Source organism: Myotis yumanensis, unplaced genomic scaffold, assembly GCF_028538775.1.
Source record: "Myotis yumanensis isolate MYYU_CA2020_CCGP unplaced genomic scaffold, mMyoYum1.0.hap1 SCAF_3, whole genome shotgun sequence".
In the NCBI taxonomy this organism is placed as follows: domain Eukaryota; kingdom Metazoa; phylum Chordata; class Mammalia; order Chiroptera; family Vespertilionidae; genus Myotis; species Myotis yumanensis.
In genome coordinates, this window is record NW_027223754.1 from 32,735,372 (window position 1) to 32,754,510 (window position 19,139).

A 19,139-nucleotide genomic window follows, 5' to 3' on the forward strand; every position below is an offset into this window, starting at 1 on the left:
CCCCACCCCCACATTAAGGTATGTCAGTTTGTTCCATGCCATGCTTCAGGTTTTATTTTGTTGGTCAATTCATTTTGTTCATTAGATTCCACAAATAAGTGAGATCATGTGATATTTGTCTTTCTCTGATTGGCTTACTTCACTTAGCATAATAGTCTCCAGGTCCATCCATGATGTCCCAAAGAGTAAGAGATCCTTCTTTTTCACAGGTACATAGTATTCCATTGTGTAAATGTACCAATGCTTTTTTATCCATTCATCTAATGATGGGCACTTGGGCTATTTCCAAATCTTATTGTAAAAAATAAATAAACTAATTAAAAAATTTAAAAAGGGAGAGAGAGCCCACCTACCCAATTAATGAGAGTCTGTTAATAAAGATAGATCCTGTGGTGAAACTCTCCTTCTAGTAACAGTTCAAGAAGTGAGAAGTGTTTCATCATTAAAACAGCGCATACTTATTGTAGAACATTCAGAGAAGGCAGAGAAAGGAAATTAAAACTATTCTATCATTCTAAGATAACCCCCTGCACTCAAAGACAATCACCATTGCTTTCGTGTTTGCTTTTCTTTTGTCCTTTATTTTTATGCTGATATTTTTTGTTTTACCAAAAATGGAATCATACTCTACATGCTGTTATAACCTACTTTTCCACTTGACTCTCTTGATCATCTTCCAGGACTTGGAATAGAGTTCTAGGACATAATTTTAATGGCTGCATAGCATTCCATTATGTAGGCATACCTTAATCTACACAGCCAGACACTTATTGAAGTTGTTTCTTTTTTGTTAGGGTGTGGGGGGCTACTCTTAAAATCATGCTGTGACAAATATCCTCAAAGGGGGGGGGGGGAGGAGGTAAATCAAATTTATACAAACTTACAAGATTAATTTTACAAAGTGAATGTGCATGCAGTTAATCTGGAGTAAGCAATATTTTATAACTCCCAGGTTCTTAGCATAGGGCCAGACAGATAACAGGCACTATTTTATAATTCATAATTCAAATTACAAAAGAATTTATGAAATTTTATCAATACATTGCCGCATCCATAACAAACCACACTGGGAGGACCATCTCTTACACGATGACTGAGAGTGGAGCTGATTTCTCCAGAGGCCACTGAGGGCTGCACATGATTTCCCTCTGGGCGCTGTGCTAACTGGTTTAGTTCCCACACAAGTGAACAATTTAATACCCTCAAGTAGTTATTCATCATCACACTCCTGATTTCAGATTTTGGACACGAGTGTCTGGACTGGATCCATACACTTAAACCTTAGAAATGTTCTGTTGTAGGTAATCCTAGTATAACATCTGTTTGTTTCCCTAAAATAAGTTGGGGGAAGGGTAGAGCAGTGGGAACTCGGGCAGCTGCTGCTGGGGTGGGAGCCCCATACACACCTGATCTTAATTCTATTTCCTGATATCTAAATAAACTTTCATTCAACCAAAGTCTAATATTCCTCACATTTCATATACGAGGAAGATAGGGTTCACATTTCAACAATGGTTTAAACCGAAAGTAATATAAGATTTAAGAATATTTTATGTGGCTGAATTCTACACCTGCTGACAAAATATGCTAGGTCATTTATAAAGAATAATGGTGCAAGCTGCAGATTTTAATAGCTTAATGTGCAAGCTTATTATAGTGCAGGATTATCTTTTCAAACTTATTCTCCAAGAAATATGTAATTTATATCCTTTCTTTATAAAATACTAATGCGTACAAATCCTTTTTTAAATTTAAATATATTTTATTGATTTTTTACAGAGAGGAAGGGAGAGGGACAGAGAGTTAGACCATCAATGAGAGAGAAACATTGATCAGCTGCCTCCTGCACACCTCCTACTGGGGATGTGCCCGCAACCAAGGTACATGCCCTTGACCGGAATCGAACCTGGGACTCTTCAGTCCACAGGCCAACACTCTATACACTGAGCCAAACCAGCTAGGGCTACAAATCCTTTTTGAAATATGTAAAATATTCTTGATTTCAAATACCTTATTGTCATGCCCTAACACATGTGACTTTCTAATGTTTTACAAGTATGTACCTAATTTTTAAAATGGCATTTAGTAATTATATGGAAAGAAACTAAAAGAGGAGTGGTGTTAGACAAACTCAATCAAAAAATGAGGCAAAAGACTCGGAGCGTTTTTATTTGGCAATCCAAGTTAGCAGCAACACTAAGAAAATTCCTAACCACCTCCTGGTATCAAAACTCCTACCCTACCTATCCCTTCCTTTTAATGATTATATTATAAAACAAAATAATTGCAAAATAGATTTTGTTTTAACAAAAAAGTCAAAATTATATTTAAACAAAGTTTAAGTTTATATACAAAAATACAAATCATTGCTTTTGTTTTGAAAATTATACCTTTAACATTGTTTTCATACAGACTGGGGGAAATTTAGTGCTGACCAGGGTCTATTCTTCCAGCTACTGATTAAACTAATGAAAGAAACTGTTTAATGAAGTGAAAGCTCTTTAAATTGATGACATTTGACATTTTAAAAACAACAGCAAGCAAAACAAAGGGGAAAGAGATGTAATAAATGTCAATATTATAGCATTCTCAAATGTGGTTCTTTATAAAATGAAAATTAGGTGATATCTTCCGGCATATGGTAACTTTATAAACAGCATATAGCATGTAGCATACTTCAGGATGCCAAGAAATTGAATTAAACCTCATCTTCAGTAAAGCTAATAACATGACTGCTTCTGAAGGTTGGGACATGTGAACAGTAGTTTAAAACAGAAAAGGAAATAAAGAAAATTTATATTACATTATTACAAATGTATTCATTAATTTCTAGTGAAGATTTTGTTTTTATATAAGAACAATTATAGTTATTTTTTCAATTAATGGTTATATGCATGAATTAAAATTACCCTACATTAAGTTTCTGAATATTAGCTACAAACAACACACATACGTGCAGACACATGAGAGAGTTATTCTCCTCCTATGAAACCTGTTGGGGAGTGTTCCATTGGGTAATATATAACATCAGAGAGAAAAACTGCAAACTTGAAATAAACCAAAAAAGACTTACATAGTACTATATCTTCAATTGTTTAATATGATGTTTAAATTTAGGCTTTAATTAGTTTCACATGTAGGAAATGCAAAATTTCTATATATTTTTTCTTTTTACTTTCTCCAATGTTAACTGAAAAGGAGAGGGGTGTATTTTACATAAACATAGAGGATGAATTCTGAGATTTCCCCCTAAAGTCTTACTGTCCTATGGAAATGGGCACTTGTTTCGTAGTGAAAAATGGAATCATTACGGCCCTTTTGAACCCTGAGCTTCCTCTAAGACAAGAAGCTATGACTAAATTGTTTGACATGGCATTATGGTGAAAAAGTCTTCCTAATTCTATCTTTCCTTAAATGAGCTCTACTTCTTGTAATTCACATGACACCCTTTGGCTGTGGTTGTCTGTTAAATTTCCTGTCCGGTCTAGTTTCAGCAAACCAAAACAAATAGCTCACAGAAAAGGCTATGGTAACTACTTTTTTTTTCCCTTTTGGTATTTCCAGTTAAGTGCTTTCTCCTTAGAGATACATAGAAAGGGAGGAAATTGGCCACAAACAAGGTGTAAATAGGTCACAGAAGTTTCAATGCACCAAAAAAAGTGCCATCTCCATCCTGTGAAATTTTAGCATCTCCACGTGGTATTGCAAGTAGAAGTTCATCTCCTTCTTCCAGCTTCGCAATGCCTGGAAAAGAATGGTTTACAAAAACTTAAAGTGGTTATCCAATGGGGAAGAAAATAAAAAGGAATGTCAAATAAAACAACTTTGTTTTGGAAAAAGGTTAATGTAGGCATTTACACTTCAAATTACAACAGTGGACTTCTAAACCAGTTATTATTCTACCAGCCTAAAGAAAGTTAAATGAACAGAAGGACTTCCAGCAGATGTAAATGTATTTACCACTTACTGCTTATAAAATGGAGAATCTAAACAGGAACCAAATGTTAAAGTTTAAGAAAAAAAAATGTTAAGTACATCATAGCACATCCATTGATGGAATATCATATAGTTAAAAATGGTTTTGCTTCATTTTATTGATATGATAAACTTTTTATAATAATTTAAAACAAAAATACACAACTGTGTTTACTTCTAAATGTACATATAAGATGTATAAATCATTAAAAGTATAAAAATACTATTCATTAACAAAGCACATCTATTGCATAGTTTTTCTCTAGACTAGAGGCAAGATTATGGGATAAGGAGTAATTTGGATTACTTTTTATTAGTCATTATCATAGAGATTAAAGATAATCTAATATTTTGGCAAAGGCTATAGATCACAAAGCATTAAGTAATATTAACTCTTAAATAAAATGGGAATTAACCCCTACCAAAACATGTTTTGTTTTTTATTTTTCTGTAGGAAATTGTCAAAAGTTTTCTAAAGTAGAGAGAATAATATAAACTCCATGTACTCAGTATTCAGTTTCAATGATTGTTAACCCATTCTCAATTTTGTTTCATCTATAATTTGAAGCAAATTTTAGACATCATATCATTTGAATGCTTCTGTGTGCATCTACACAACTTATCCACAAAAACTGACTACTTTTAAGGTAGATTCTATTTAAAATTCCGACACTAAGTTATTGGCTATTTCAATTCTTTGTGCTTATAGCAATCTAAACTTTTCTACAATAAACACATTTAATTTGTAAATGGAATAATGAATAAGATTCTGCTTTTTGTACAAAAGAGGTTCTTTGGTATTATGTTGGGTCCCTCAAAAGGACCAGTTTTAATTTTTTTTCAGGTTACTGTGGAAGCACTTTGGATATTTACATAGTTTTGTATAGTTTTTAATGGTTTTGAACACATTTGCCCTAGAACAGATACAAACCTGAATTTTCCTATAGAATAGCTTTATTTAATACTAAGCTTATTAGCATGGAGAAATATCTTCAGGGTCAATATTTATTCTTAAAAAGTAAGGCACCCAGGAAATCTGTCAAGAAAGTAAATATGAGAGCAGCAGCTTATTAGAAAATCTGAAAGTTTGCTGTAAATCTATAACTACTAATGGGTATAAATAAATAGCAGGTTGGCATAGCCTCGTTTAATAAAATTTTGCAACACCAAAATACTAGTCACTGCTGGGTGCAGGGAAGCTTTTTTTTTTTTAATGAAAATTAGGGGTTTTCAATGTAACAAATTTCCTCATTGCCCTGTTAAAGCTGTTTATGGCTGCAGACCCAGAATGACATCATCCCTATCATCACATGCTATTTCCCTTTCTTTCTGATTCATTGTGCATTTGGTAATAAAGGCCTTTGAAATATGCCATTTCAAGTTGAGCAGCCAGTCTCCAACCCTGTGTTTCCTACTGCCATGCATGGCAACTGCAACTGAAGACATTCCTTGGGGTTCCAAATGGATTTGTCTAACTCACCATAGAGGATTGAATGAGTTAAGACAAATACTCTTTTTTTCTAATACCAGCCTTGATTCATTTGGAATTACGCCCCTCCCCCCCAAAACAAAATAAAGGCCATGTTGTCAATACAGCCCAAACAGACCTGAAATAAATAAAGCCTACCCTTTCTCTTTTCTCTCCGTATCTTTACTGCCCCTGAGTTGAAATACAGGCTCACTGCAACAATTTCACATCCCCAAGTCACCTGTCTGGGATCCATTACACCAGATGTCACCTGTATGAAAGTGTGAGAAGCCACTGGGTAACGTGACCTGATGCTCACATCAGCCAAGGGGAACGCCTTCCATAGCAAGTAAAGAAGAGTTTCTGGTAGCTCACACTCTGGAGTCAACCTGGCTGGTTTAAACCAAGTTCTGGAACTTGGTCGTTGTGCAACCTAAGACAACGTGGGTCTTAGGTTCCACCTCCCTGAAACAGGAGGGTTAAGTGAACAACCATAAAGTGCAGACCAGGGCACCTGGCACATGGTAATCATTCTCTTATTCTTCTACTAGAGGCCCAGTGCATGAAATTCGTGCAAGAGTAGGCCTTCCTTCCCCCAGCTGCCAGTACCGGCTTTCCTCTGGCACCCAGGACTCAGGCTTCCCTCTAGCCGCCAGCAGGTACCCAGGACCTGGGCTTCCCTCGCAGCCCCAGCTTCATCCAGAAGGTTCTCCAGTCTAATTATCATATTATGCTTTTATTAATATAGATTATTATCACTGTTGTTATTACAGTGTGAAGAAGATACAGCTTAGAATGGTTCTCAGTGTTGATTGCTATGAAGTTACTGCCCTTTTTATATGTATATGAAATTATTATGTATATAAAAATGATAAAACTATTAGTAATGATTTTATCTGCTTCAATTAAAACAGACCAGCTTATCACTCAAGATAATCAAAGCCACACAGTATATCGAGGAATGTCTTTTTGTCTATTTACAGAGAACTATTATTTACCAGCTGAATAACAGGAATTATTGGGTAGTGTTTCAGGCATGTTTTGAATACATCTGAACAAAGTCACCAAACTCAATTCATCCCCAAAGACATGGACTTTTTTCCTCTGTATTAGATGTCCCATGGCAAACGTGCTATCGGTGTATAAAACCTGAGAAACAAACCAAAGAGCTTTGTCAGAGATGATCACAAAATGGGAAGCATTGTACAGCAACAGCAGAATGAGGGTGGAACCTACCTGACCATATATAAAAAAGTAACCGGTTTCTTTAACTAATATTTTATTTTCTCTTTCTTCTAGGGCTCTTCCTCTTTTAAAGCTGAGAAGCCAGGGAACAAACGTGTAATCTCCTACAATGAAGAGAACAATTTATAAGACAGGAAATTGAGAAAATCAGTTTTTCACCTCTGCCTAATTACTAAACTAAGTCTGAGATAGAGGAGATTTTATCTTGAAGAAGAAGAAGGAGGAGGAGGAGGAGGAGGAGGAGGAGGAGGAGGAGGAGGAGGAAAAAGAAGGGAGAAGAAGAAGAAGAAGAAGAAGAAGAAGAAGAAGAAGAAGAAGAAGAAGAAGAAGAAGAAGAAGAAGAGGAGGAGGAGGAGGAGAGGGAGGAGGAGGAGGAAGAAGAAGAAGAAGAAGAAGAAGAAGAAGAAGAAGAAGAAGACGACAAATCACAGTACTCCATTGGTTTCTCTACTGTTATTTACATATTAACCCAGACAACTACCAGATATAGGGACTTGAGACCAAACCCTTCATTTGAAATGTCTGGTTTTTCTCTCATTCTTCTGAATTCCAGCAATTCACCTAATAAAGGCTGGATGGGAAAGGCTGAGGCAAAGGGTGTACAAAATGTCTCCGAATAACACACTAAGAGAGATTTCTCAGTTTTCCTTCTGTTCCCAGAGCAGACTCAGTGAGTTTGTGAGAGTTTAGCAAAGGTTATCAGGAGAAAGCAAACTCCTCTTTTCACTGAAATAATGTTAGATCCACTGTGTAAATGGATTGGTTCCTTTCAAGGTGAAGAATGCAGATGGTCTGGTCACCATGATGAAGAGGAAGTAAAGTCCGTAGATGTCCATGTAGCAATCATGGATCCAGGATGTTTGTTGTTCAACTTTGAGTTGAGTTTAGCAAAAAGTCAGCGACTTAACAACAGTTCTAAGAACTGAGACACCGGATGTGCACAGGCCCCACCTACTCAGTGGCCTCCCTACTCCATTTTAAGTGACTCTGAGCAATGCTTATTGCATTTTATTTTTTCCATTACCACTTACTGGAAATATTCCTATTAAAGAGAGTAAGTGTTTATTTGTTTTTATGTATTGTCTGTGTTTCCCCCCACTGCACACACATGCATATACAACCACATTCACACTCACATACACACATGGATTCTACTCCATAAGGCCAAGGCTATGGTTCTGCTATGGTCATAGCTGTAAACCCAAATGCTAAGAATAAAGCCTAGCACATAGTATGCACTCAGTAATATATGCTGTTGAATAAATATCAAATCCTTAAAGAAAACAAACTAAATAGTAAATTAAAAGCTAGAATATACACTTAAGCATAAATATTATAACATGTTTCTACATCTTAAAACTTAGATTTTTAGCATGCTAGTTAGACTAAGTGCTGTGATTTAAAGTAAATTTCATCACTGCCTTTATGAAATAATTATGTTGGCATAAAATAAACAAGAGACTTCCACTATCAACATGAGTGTGAAAATACATCTCTCCTTCTTTACCTCTCATAAATAATATGAAATAAACAGATCTGTGTTCTACAAAATAACTGCAAATGAGATCACACTGAGGGCTGAGTGTAGAAGTAAAGAGAAGAAGAAGAAAAAATGGTGAGAAGGGCTGGGAGTGCAAACCTCACAAAGAACCAACAAAAATCAGCTCCCTAAAGGTGAACAACCCCTAACTTACATACAGAAATCTCTTACAGACAGACAATCCAGGAAATTTCACTGTCAGCTAAAACACTTGGGAAATTAGGAGCGGGGGGCAAAGCTCATTTAAATGAAGGGGAAAAAAGTTTCTGAAGGGGAAAAAAGGTTTTGCATAAAACAAAATAAGATGGAAATAAAAAAGGTTAAGAAAAATGTACAACAATAGAATATAGAAAAGAGGTAGGAATTACCAGCATATACTTAATTTGAACCTTGGAGTTTTGACAAAACAAACAACAAAAAGTCAAGCAGGCTAGAGCTACTACAGACTGAAAGGGAACACCATGTGCCAGGAAAAATTGGTTCCAAATAGTTTTATTAATTTACTAAACGCCCAGTGCATGAAATTCATGCACTCAGGTGATCCCTCTGCCTGGCCTGTGCCATCAGTCAGACATCCTTAGTGCTGTTCTCTCCAGACATGAGCCCGGCTCAGGGCTTCTGGCCGAGTGGCGCTCCCCCTGTGGGAATCACTGACCGCCAGGAGGCAGCACCTGTGTTGAGCATCTGTCCCCTGGTGGTCAGTGCACGTCATAGCAACCGGTCATTCTGCCGTTTGATTGATTTGCATATTACCCTTTTATTATATTGGATTAGTTGCTGCTGTACCAAATTATCACAAATACACTGACAACAACACACATTTATTATCTCACAATTCTAAACATCAGAAGTCTCACTGGGCAAAATCAGGGTGTTGGCAAGTCTATGGGTTTTTTTTCAGGAATTTGGAAAACACATCCTTGCCTTTCCAGCTCTGCAATCTGCCTGTGTTCCTTGGCTCATCGCCTCTTCCATCTTCCCAGGCAGCAAGTACCTCATTCTGAAATCTGCTTTCATTACCATGTAACTTTCTCTGGACTCTGACCCTGCTAATCCCTCTTTTAAAAGGATCTTTGTATTTACACTGGGCCTACGCCAATAAACCAGACTAATCTCTCCTAATTCCTTTTCTTAATCACACTTGCAAAGTTCCCTTTGACCTATAAGGTAATATACTCACAAGTTTTGGGGATCAGGATGTGGATATTTACTCTATCTACCACAATAGGCAATTCTGAGATATATATTAAAATAAGTATTACATTTTTAAGGTAAGTAAATAATTCATTTAATAACCAAATAAGAAAGTCAAACCACTTATGAGAACAAAAATTTTTCTTAATATAATTTTCTTCAAAGTACAAAAGACAGTGTAGAAATTTCTACAAGACACTCAAGTAAAGAAAGGGTAAACTGAGAATGTTATATCTAGCCATCTGTCCTAAAAGTGTAAAAACTAAAAAGAAACAGCTTTATCAATGCAAATACTTAGTGACCATTGTTCTCATGAGCTCATTTAAAGTGAACTAGAAGAGAATTAAATTCATCAAAGAAGACATGAATGAGACCACAGCAAAAGAACTTGCAATAAGTATTGAATATATTAATTTGTAAAACAAAGACAAAAACACATAAAGAGAACTGTTTGACAAAAATGAATAAAATAGTTTAATGTCATGACAATATAGAAATTAAATAATTAACAAATTTAGAGAAGTAGAAGAGGAAAAATATTAGTAGTAAAATTATCAATTGTCTCATTTGTACCAGCTGGGGTTTAAAGAATGTAAATTAAAGTTGACAGATCAAGTAATAAAAATATAAAATTTTAATAGTAAATAGATAAATATTAAGAAATATAATATTGCTATCCAAAAATGTATGGTGAACAAGAGGATAGAGAAATAAAGAGGAACCATATTAATTTGATCATAGATGATCAACAAATATTGTCTAAAAATATAATTATAGATGTCAGAATGATGTCATGGAAATGGCAGAGTAGAAAGCTTAGAAAATAAGTCTCTTCACTGAAGCAGCAAGTAAGCTGGCAAAAACTCATAAAAATCAACATTTTTGGATGTATGAAATATGTAGGTAAAATCTGTATATATGCAAAAAACTTGAGCGTATCAAGGGCCTTCATGAAGAGGGGGCGGAAAGCCATTAAGTTTCAGTAAAAAAGTATTATAGTATTTTTTGCTTATTCATTTACCATCTTCCTTCTTGGCAGCAGACATAGCAATAGTGGCCTGAGTCCCTGGTGGCACCTTGCTGGTGCCAGGAAGTGAAATACTTACTTTATTCTCAAACATTAAGGATATGCATTTTGACCCATCTTGAGGTTCCTTTCAGATGGATGCAGCTCCTCAGGCTGTTGTCAATCAAAAGCTTTGAAGACATATACTGCCTGTAGCTACTTGAAGCAAGAGACAGCAGATCGGACAGTCGGCAGACTGACAGAAAGCCTGAGAAGGAACAGGCTGTGGAGGAAGATACTTAAAGGAATAAGGGCTTTCACACCCTATCCCAGACCCCAAAGAATCTGTAATGCAATGTGCATGCCCAGAGCCAGATCCATGCTCAGAAAAGACCTGAAAAAAATCCTAAGCCACCTCTAGTTGATCTTCAGTCTCTACACAAGTGGAAGGGGAAGTCTAAGGCAGAGTTGCTGGCGGCTGGACTAAATGCTAAAGGAGTGCCCCAGCTCAGAGCCAATCTGCTAAGAAAAGGGGAATTTTTTTTTATTATTGCTGTTGTTTCTGGCATTTAAGTGAATCTCTGTTAGGATTAGGATTAGAGATTTAAAAAATAAATCTCTGACATATTTCCTTGGGTAAGGAAAACAAAAGAAAAAAAATAAACAAATGGGACCACATCACATTAAAATGTTTTTGCACAGCAAGGAAAACCACCAACAAAACGAAAAGACAGCCTATTGAATGGGAGAAGATATTCACTAATGATACATAAGATAAGGGATTAATATCCAAAATTTATAAAGAACTCAGACAACTTAACACCAGAAAAACAAACAACCCAATTAAAAATTGGGCAGAAGACATGAACAGACCTTTTCCAAAGAATACATACAGATGGCCAATAGATAAATGGAAAGTTGCTCAAAATCATTAATCATCAGAGAAATTCACATCAAAACCAAAATGAGATACCACCTCATACTGTCATCAATAAATCAATAAATCAACAAACAACAGTGTTCATGAGAATGTGGAGAAAAGGGAACCCTAGTGCACTATTGATGGGAATGCAGATTGGTGCAACTACTATGGAGGTTCTTTAAAAAATTAAAAATAGAACTGCCTTAAGATCTAGCAATTCCACTTCTGGGAATATATCTGAAGAAACCAAAAACACTAATTCAAAAGAATATATGCATCCCCATATTCATTGCAGCATTATTTACAATAGCCAAGATATGGAAGCAACCCTGATGCCCATCAATAGATGAGCGGATAAAAATGTGGATACATATACACAATGGAATACTACTTGGCAGTAAAGAAGAATGACATTTTGCAAAATTTAGAGGGTATTATGCTAAGTGAAATAAGTCAGACAGAGAAAGAAAAATACCATATGATTTCACTTATATGTGGAATCTAATGAGCAAAATAAACAAACAAAATAAAAACAGACTCACAGGTACAGAGAACAGACTGATGGCTGAAAGAGGGGAAGTGGGTTGCAAAGCTGGGTGAAAACGGCAAAGGTATTAAGAGGTAGAAATTGATAGTTACAGAATAGTCACAGAGATGTAAATTACATAGAAAATATAGTCAATAAAATAGTGCTAACTATGCTTAGTACCAAGTGGGTTCTTGAAATATTCGGGGACCACTCTATAAAGCACATGATTGTCTAACGACTAAGCTGTACATCTAAAATTAATACAGAATAATATTGAATGTAAACTGTAATTGAAAAGTTTTAAAAATTGTAAAAATTTTATGATTTTAAGTAAACAAAATCAAATAAATGTCATGCTTTTTAACTTAGATCCTGCTATATAAATATTTAAAAGAAATATATTGTTTCACTTTTTTTTAATGTACTTATCAGCCTTGGCCAGTGTTTATCAGTGGTTAGAGCATGGGCCCATGCACTGGTCAAGGGCATGTACCTTAGTTGCAGGTTCAACCCCCTGGCCCTGGTTGGTAATGTCTCTCTCACATCGATGTTTCTCTCTCTCTCTCTTTCCCTCCCTCCCTCTCCATCCCTCCCACTCTGTCTAAAATTATATATATATAATCCTCGGGTGAGGATTAACAAAAAACACAAACAAAAAAATGTACATATCATACTAACCTTTTAAAATGTGTTTTTCAATCAACATTAAAATAGTAAACTATATGTTGATATATGCCCTAATTAGTCTTTGCTAATAAATAATATTCTATGAAAAAAAATAAGGCTGACCACAGAGCTAACAAAAAAAAGACTTCAGTGACCACACAGAATAAGAAATACAGTCTTTGCAAAAATATTTTTGAAAAATCAATAAACCAATGGAAAACTGCAGCCCACAACAATCAACAGCAAACCTGTGGGATGGGAAAACATAATTTCCAAACTTACTACATTATAATATTTAAATTGTTCAATCTTCAGAGAAAAATACAAAACATATAAACAAACAGAAAATTATGGATCATTCACAGGAAGAAAAAAAAAAAGAAATTGTCAGAAACCATTCCCAAGGAAGCCCAGTCATTGAACTTAACAGAAAAAAAAAGACTTTACACCTTTTAAATATGCTTAAAGAGCTAAAGGAAATCATGGAAAGGGAACTGAAGAAAACCAGGAGAATTTTGTTTGAATAAATAGACACTATCAGTAAAGAGATAAAAATTAATTTTGAAACGGGAACCAAATAGAACTTGTGGAGCTGAAAAGTAAAACAGCTGGGGGGAAAAGTTACTGGAGAGTTTACACAGCAGATAGAGCACACAAAAGTCAGAATTATCCCTAGCTGGTTTGGCTCAGTGGATAGAGCATCAGCCTGCAGACTAAAGGGTCCTGGGTTCAATTCTGGTCAAGAGCACATGCCTGGGTTGTGGGCTGGATCCCAATAGGGGGCTGCAGGAGGCAGTCGATCAAGGATTCTCTCCCATCATTGATGTTTCAATCTCTCCCTCTCCCTTCCTCTCTGAAATCAATAAATATATATATTTTTTAAAAAGACAGAATCAGCAAAAGGGAAGACAGAACAATGGAAATTATCCAGTCTGAACAGCAGAAAGAAAAAGAAGGTAAAGAGAGCATAAGAGACCTGTAGGACACCATCAATCACACTAATATATGAATTAAGAGAGTTCTAGAAGGAGAAGAGAAAGGCACACAAAGAATATTTGAAGAAATAATTGCCAAACTCTTTACAACTCTGAAGAAGATTAAATCTATACATCCAAGAAAGTCAATGACTTCCAAGATGGATAAACTCAAAAAGATCCATACCAAGACATATTAAAATGAATCAGTTCAAAGACAAAGACAGGATAGTATCTTGAAAGCACCAAGAGAGAAGCAACTCCTCAAGTACAAGGGATGCCTAATAATAACCGCTGACTTCCCACTTGAAACTATGTAGGCAAAAGGCAGTAGAATCACATATTTAAAGTTCTGAATGAGGGATTATGTCAGCAAGACATGCAACGTAGAAAGCCTTATAAATTACCCCTCCTCAGAAACAATGATTTAACAATATTATTGGAACCAAAATACCTTGAAGAGAAATTCAGAATCCAGCTAAGAAGTAGAAGTATCCTAAAGAGCACAAAGTGTACTCACATCAGTCCCTCCCCTTAGTAGGTTTAGCTCAGCACCAAGAAGACTGCTTCAGCCCATGATTCCCTCCTGTGGAGGGATGGGGAGTCTGCCTTCTGTGGAGAGAGTTTGCCTCATACCAAACACGGATAAAGCAAAAGAGCTTGGTCCCTGATACTGTTAGAAATAAAGAAAAGGGGAGAACATCCCCTTATAGCCAACATTTTTTGAATGATTGAAGAAAAGCAGAGAACTGATGCTTTCCCTTTAGCAGGGAAGAAAGGAAGCAAAGGGGGTCTTGTCCCTAGCCTTAGTGTGGCTAATACCAAGCCCTACTAACCAAGAAACATGTTTCCCAGTCAAAATCAGTCCAGAAAGACTGAAAGAGGTAGCTGCTTCTTCAAATGTAAAGATAACAAAGCAAATCTACAAGGAATATGAAGAATCCAGAAAGCACAACACAATCAAAGAAAGGAAACAAATTTCCAGTAAACAACCTGAAATAAATGGCTGACATGAGTTGTAAATCACTTTCACTCTAGTGTAAAAGTTAAAAGACAAAGGTATTAAAAAGAACTATGTCTACAGTAATTTAAAAGTTACACACTATAAAAAGATGTAAACTATCACATCAATAACATAATGTGTGGGGGAGCGGGAAGTGAAAGTTTAGAGTAGCTGAATGGGTTAAATAAATCCAACCATGTGCTGCCTACAAGAGACTCGCTTTAACTTTACAAACACAGAGAGTCTTAAATGGAAGGGTTAGAAAACAATATTCTATGTAAATAGTAAACAAAAGAGAGAAGTGGCTATTCTTATATCAGACCAAATGGATAGTCAAAAACTGTCACAAGAGACAAAGAAAGTCATATGATAATCATCAAGAGGATATAACAAATATATATATCGCACATTGGAGACTCTAAATGTGTAAAGAAAATATTAAGAGCTCTTAAAGAGAAAGTAGACAATAATATAGTAAGAGTACAATTCAATACCCCATTTTAGAAATAGATAGATCATCCAAAAGAAAATTAGTACAGAAATAGAATATTTGAACAACACTACAGACTAAGTAAACGTAACAGATATACAGAATATTCTATTCTACAGTACCAAATGTACAGTTTTCTTAAGTACAGAGGAAAATTCTCCAGGATAGATGAAATGTTAGGGTGCAAATGAAGTTCCAAAGTTTGAAAACACTGAAATCATATTAAGTATCTTTTCCAACCACAACAGCATGAAACTAGAAATCAATAACCGGAGGAAAACTGGAACATTCACAAATGCATGGACATTAACACATTCTTGAACAACCAGAGGGTCAAAAAACAAATCAAAAGGTAAATGAATCCGTGGCCAGGTGGCTCAGTTGATTGGAGCATCATCCATTACACCAAAAGGTAAATGAAGAAATATCTTGTGACAAATAAAAATGGAAACAATATATCAAAATTTATAGGGCACAGTAGAGCAATATTACTGAAACGTACATGCATACTTACATTTACATACTGTCCAATGCTTGGTGGCATCACAAAGCCAACCCATGGGTCCAAAGGGCAAAGCACCCAGATGTGCACCCTGGATCGGTGGAGAGCAGCCACCACACCAAGAAAATCATAACACTGAGCAATCCATGCTACAATGGAGTAGCAGCTGTATTTTTCTGTGTAGTTTATAGCATTTATTTTTTTTGGCCAAATGTGCAAAACAAATCTTTTCCAAGTCACATTTTAAAAAATTTTATCTTTGGACCTTAGGGTCTTTTGCTGGCTTAATTTTAATTCTTAGGAAACAGTTTGCTGCCTACTAAAAGTTGAAAACATATGCCTTTGGAAAATGCGAGTCATAAATAATAATATAATTTCAAATAGTTCAATATTTGTGTTATGTTTAAAATAACTAAAATCACATAGAAGACTACACATGCAAGATAGCACTCCTGGGAATCATTACAAAGGCCAATCCAAATTTGTCATCTGGACTTGTTTTCTCATTCCTGGCTCCAGCTTAATTTCCTGACACTTTTGAACTCCCTTTTATGGGTCACAACCCAAACATTCCCTTGCCCCTTGACTGCTTTATGTTTCTCAATAGCATTTAATTTTATGAATAGCATTTACATCTTGTTCATTTCTCCCCCCCCCCCCCCCATATAATAAAAGGGTAATATGCAAATGGACCCTAATGGCAGAACGCCCTGGAACGACTGGTCACTATGATGCACACTGACCACCAGCAGTCAAATGCTTAATGCAGGAGCTGCCCCCTGGTGGTCAGTGCGTTCCTATAGGGGGTGCTCTGCTAAGCCACAAGCCTCTCCTACCTCCTAGGCAGTGCTAAGGATATCCAACTGCAGCTTAAGCCCGCTCCCCAGCGGGGGACCAGGCCTAAGCTGTCAGTCAGACATCCCCCAAGGGCTCCTGGGCTGCCAGAGGGATGTCTAACTGTCAGCTTAGGCCTGATCCTGGACTGTGAGAAGATGCAGGCCAGGATGAGGGACCCCCCCCCAGAGTGCACAAATTTTCATGCACTGGACCCAATTTTTTAAACAATAAAAAATTGAATTTGCTTTAATATTGATTTTGTTTTATCATATGCTATTTAAAATTCCTAAGTATTAGTGTCTCTAAGATAATTCTGTTTTAAAATATTTATATATCTATTCCCTAATTATTTTGAATAAATTTGTTTGTTATTTTACATCTGACTATAAGAAGTTTGAGGTAGAGATTGATTTGACCTGAAATTTGAATACAGTCTTTGGACTTGAAACTTACAACTAATTGGACTATACTGAATTCTAAGTGGAAAAATTACTGGGACTATTTTATTACCTTTTCGTATAGTAGGCATGTCACTGTCTGCAATCAGTTGCAAGCAGTCTTGAATGACTGAAAAGCAAAAATGTATCATTTTAGTTACTTGTATAGAAATAGTAAGGGAACTAAGATGACTTAGAACATAAAGCTACAAACTCATTCTCCAGTAACACCAAATCTATTATACTTTCTACATAGCTTGTATATTGTTCCTAAAATTACTTTATGAAATTTGTCCACAGTTTTTTACTATAACTTGTACTTGAAATATAATTTGTCCTTTAAAATTTATGTTTTAGAAAAACTCTACATGCTGTTGAAATACAGTAAGTATATCATCTTTGCTAACATTTATTGAGAAGACACAAATCCAACCTCACAAAACTCCTAAAAATTATGTGCTGAAAGCTAAGTCGTGTAGAGTGTAAACAACTAGCTCAGGACCTGAGGCGGAAACCACATCTGTTTCACTATGGAGCCAAAGTCAGGCTTTTATTAAAATATTTGGACCAAAAAGAGAAGAGTTAAAACATCTTTTAAAAATAAAATGGAAGAATTTCCCTAAGACTGCTTAATCAGTAAAGTTCCTGGGAAGCATCAATGCATATCACATATTACATGTACAGTAGAATATTGCAGGTAATATTCAAGGGAATAAAAAACTATTCTGTTAAATAAAGACAAAAGCTGTCAGGTAAAAGCAAAATAAGTAGACTGTAGAAAAAGAAATCAAAATAGTAAATGTATTTGAAATATATAAGCTTAAGTGTGCCTATTTTAAATTAAGAAACTATTAGTTTATATTTTTATTATCTAGCAAGTATTTTACTCAGCATTGAATAGTTTAAAACATGCTTCTCAATGTATAGATTTTAAGAGCTTGACACAAGAATTTCTGCTCCAGTTGATTAACTGAAATTTTTATAATATTTAAAGCCTAGAATAACAGATGTAATAATTATATATGATATTCTGAGGCTGTGCAAATGCATTGGCCTAAAAAGAATTCAATTAAAGGGACTTATCATATAAAAAAAATCTGTTAAGAAATTTCCCTTGGCATTTAAAGGTGGGATATAATGTTAAAAACTGCAATTCCTTTATAACCAGGGAACTTTCCTAACACATTTTTATGTTAATCTGATCAATTCGATAGGAACAGCATGTTTGGCCTACTTTGTGATTCTTTCATACATTTGTAAAACAAGGGTAGTCATGTCTGTGCCATAAGGAAAATGTGACTCAGCGCAGTTACTAAGGCAGATCCTCTGCCATGAAAATATATAAAAGCATCGTAACAAGCAGAACAGTTGTAAGGAGGCTTTGAACTTAAGTAACAAAACATCCAAAGCAGCTAAAGTCTGAAGGTCATACCATATCAAAGCACACACTATATAGCCACATTAAACCTCTTTTAGATGTGTTTCTATTTTTCTAACAAATACCTTCTTAAGAAATTACTACTCACAAGGCACCCTGATTACTTTTGTGAGGGAGACAAGGGTCAGTCAGAGCACCTAAAGTCCTACTCTTTCCTCCACAGAAAGAAAAGAAGAGGATGTTGACAAAAGTCGAATTTCCAGATTTCCATCTTTCTTTTGTCGTTATGTGTACATGCATATTATAAAGATTAAATGAGATAATACACATGAAACATTTAGTATATAATAATTGCAAAATCACTCTTGGCTAGTAGTAGTAGTAGTAGTAGTAGTAGTAGTAGTAGTAGTAGAAGTGTTAGCATTTTTGTTCCTGATACAACATTGCACCCAACAAACTGGGAACATAATGAAGGACACTATGAGAGCATGAAGACCAAGTGAAGCTGATAGAAAAAGGACCAAAGAAATACTATAATACATTACTTTCTATTTCAATGAACCCTTTCCCTGTAAGAGAGTTTTACTCAATGAATGATGCCTCCACACTACCAAATTGATATGAAATTTTTAATTTTAACTGAATGTTAATCTCCGAAGCCTAATAAAAACTTGGCTACAACCGACATTTTGAAATACAAGGATCAATTCCATCATGTAGTAGCAGAAATTTACTTTTTGGAAGAAAAGATGCTATGGAGAGAAAAGTTTACTTCAAGAAATACCCTTCAGAAAAGAAAATGGGATCTAAGGATCACAATAAACTGATGAATAAAACAGAACCAGAGGCATGGAAACATGGAACAGACTGAGGAATCTCAGAAGGAAGGGGAGAAGGGGATGGGAAGAGATCAACCAAAGGATTTATATGCAAGTATGCGTTGCCCATGAACACAGACAACACGGTGTGGAAG

General features: G+C 35.5%; 1 protein-coding gene across 3 annotated transcripts in view; it reads right to left on the reverse strand.

Moving 5' to 3' along the window:
- Nucleotides 1–2,153: 2,153 nt before the first annotated feature.
- TNFSF13B (TNF superfamily member 13b) overlaps nucleotides 2,154–19,139 on the reverse strand; it is a 75,318-nt gene continuing 58,332 nt past the window's right edge. For 2 of the 3 annotated variants that reach the window (XM_070408608.1, XM_070408609.1), the window contains exons 4-7: nucleotides 16,862–16,918; nucleotides 6,680–6,792; nucleotides 6,442–6,592; nucleotides 2,154–3,744 (exon numbers count right to left, since the gene is read on the reverse strand). In XM_070408608.1, coding sequence (XP_070264709.1) covers nucleotides 3,632–3,744; nucleotides 6,442–6,592; nucleotides 6,680–6,792; nucleotides 16,862–16,918 — 434 coding nt within the window. In that variant the 3' untranslated portion in view covers nucleotides 2,154–3,631. The remainder of the gene's footprint in view (nucleotides 3,745–6,441; nucleotides 6,593–6,679; nucleotides 6,793–16,861; nucleotides 16,919–19,139) is intronic. The other variant, XM_070408610.1, reaches the window with a different exon arrangement.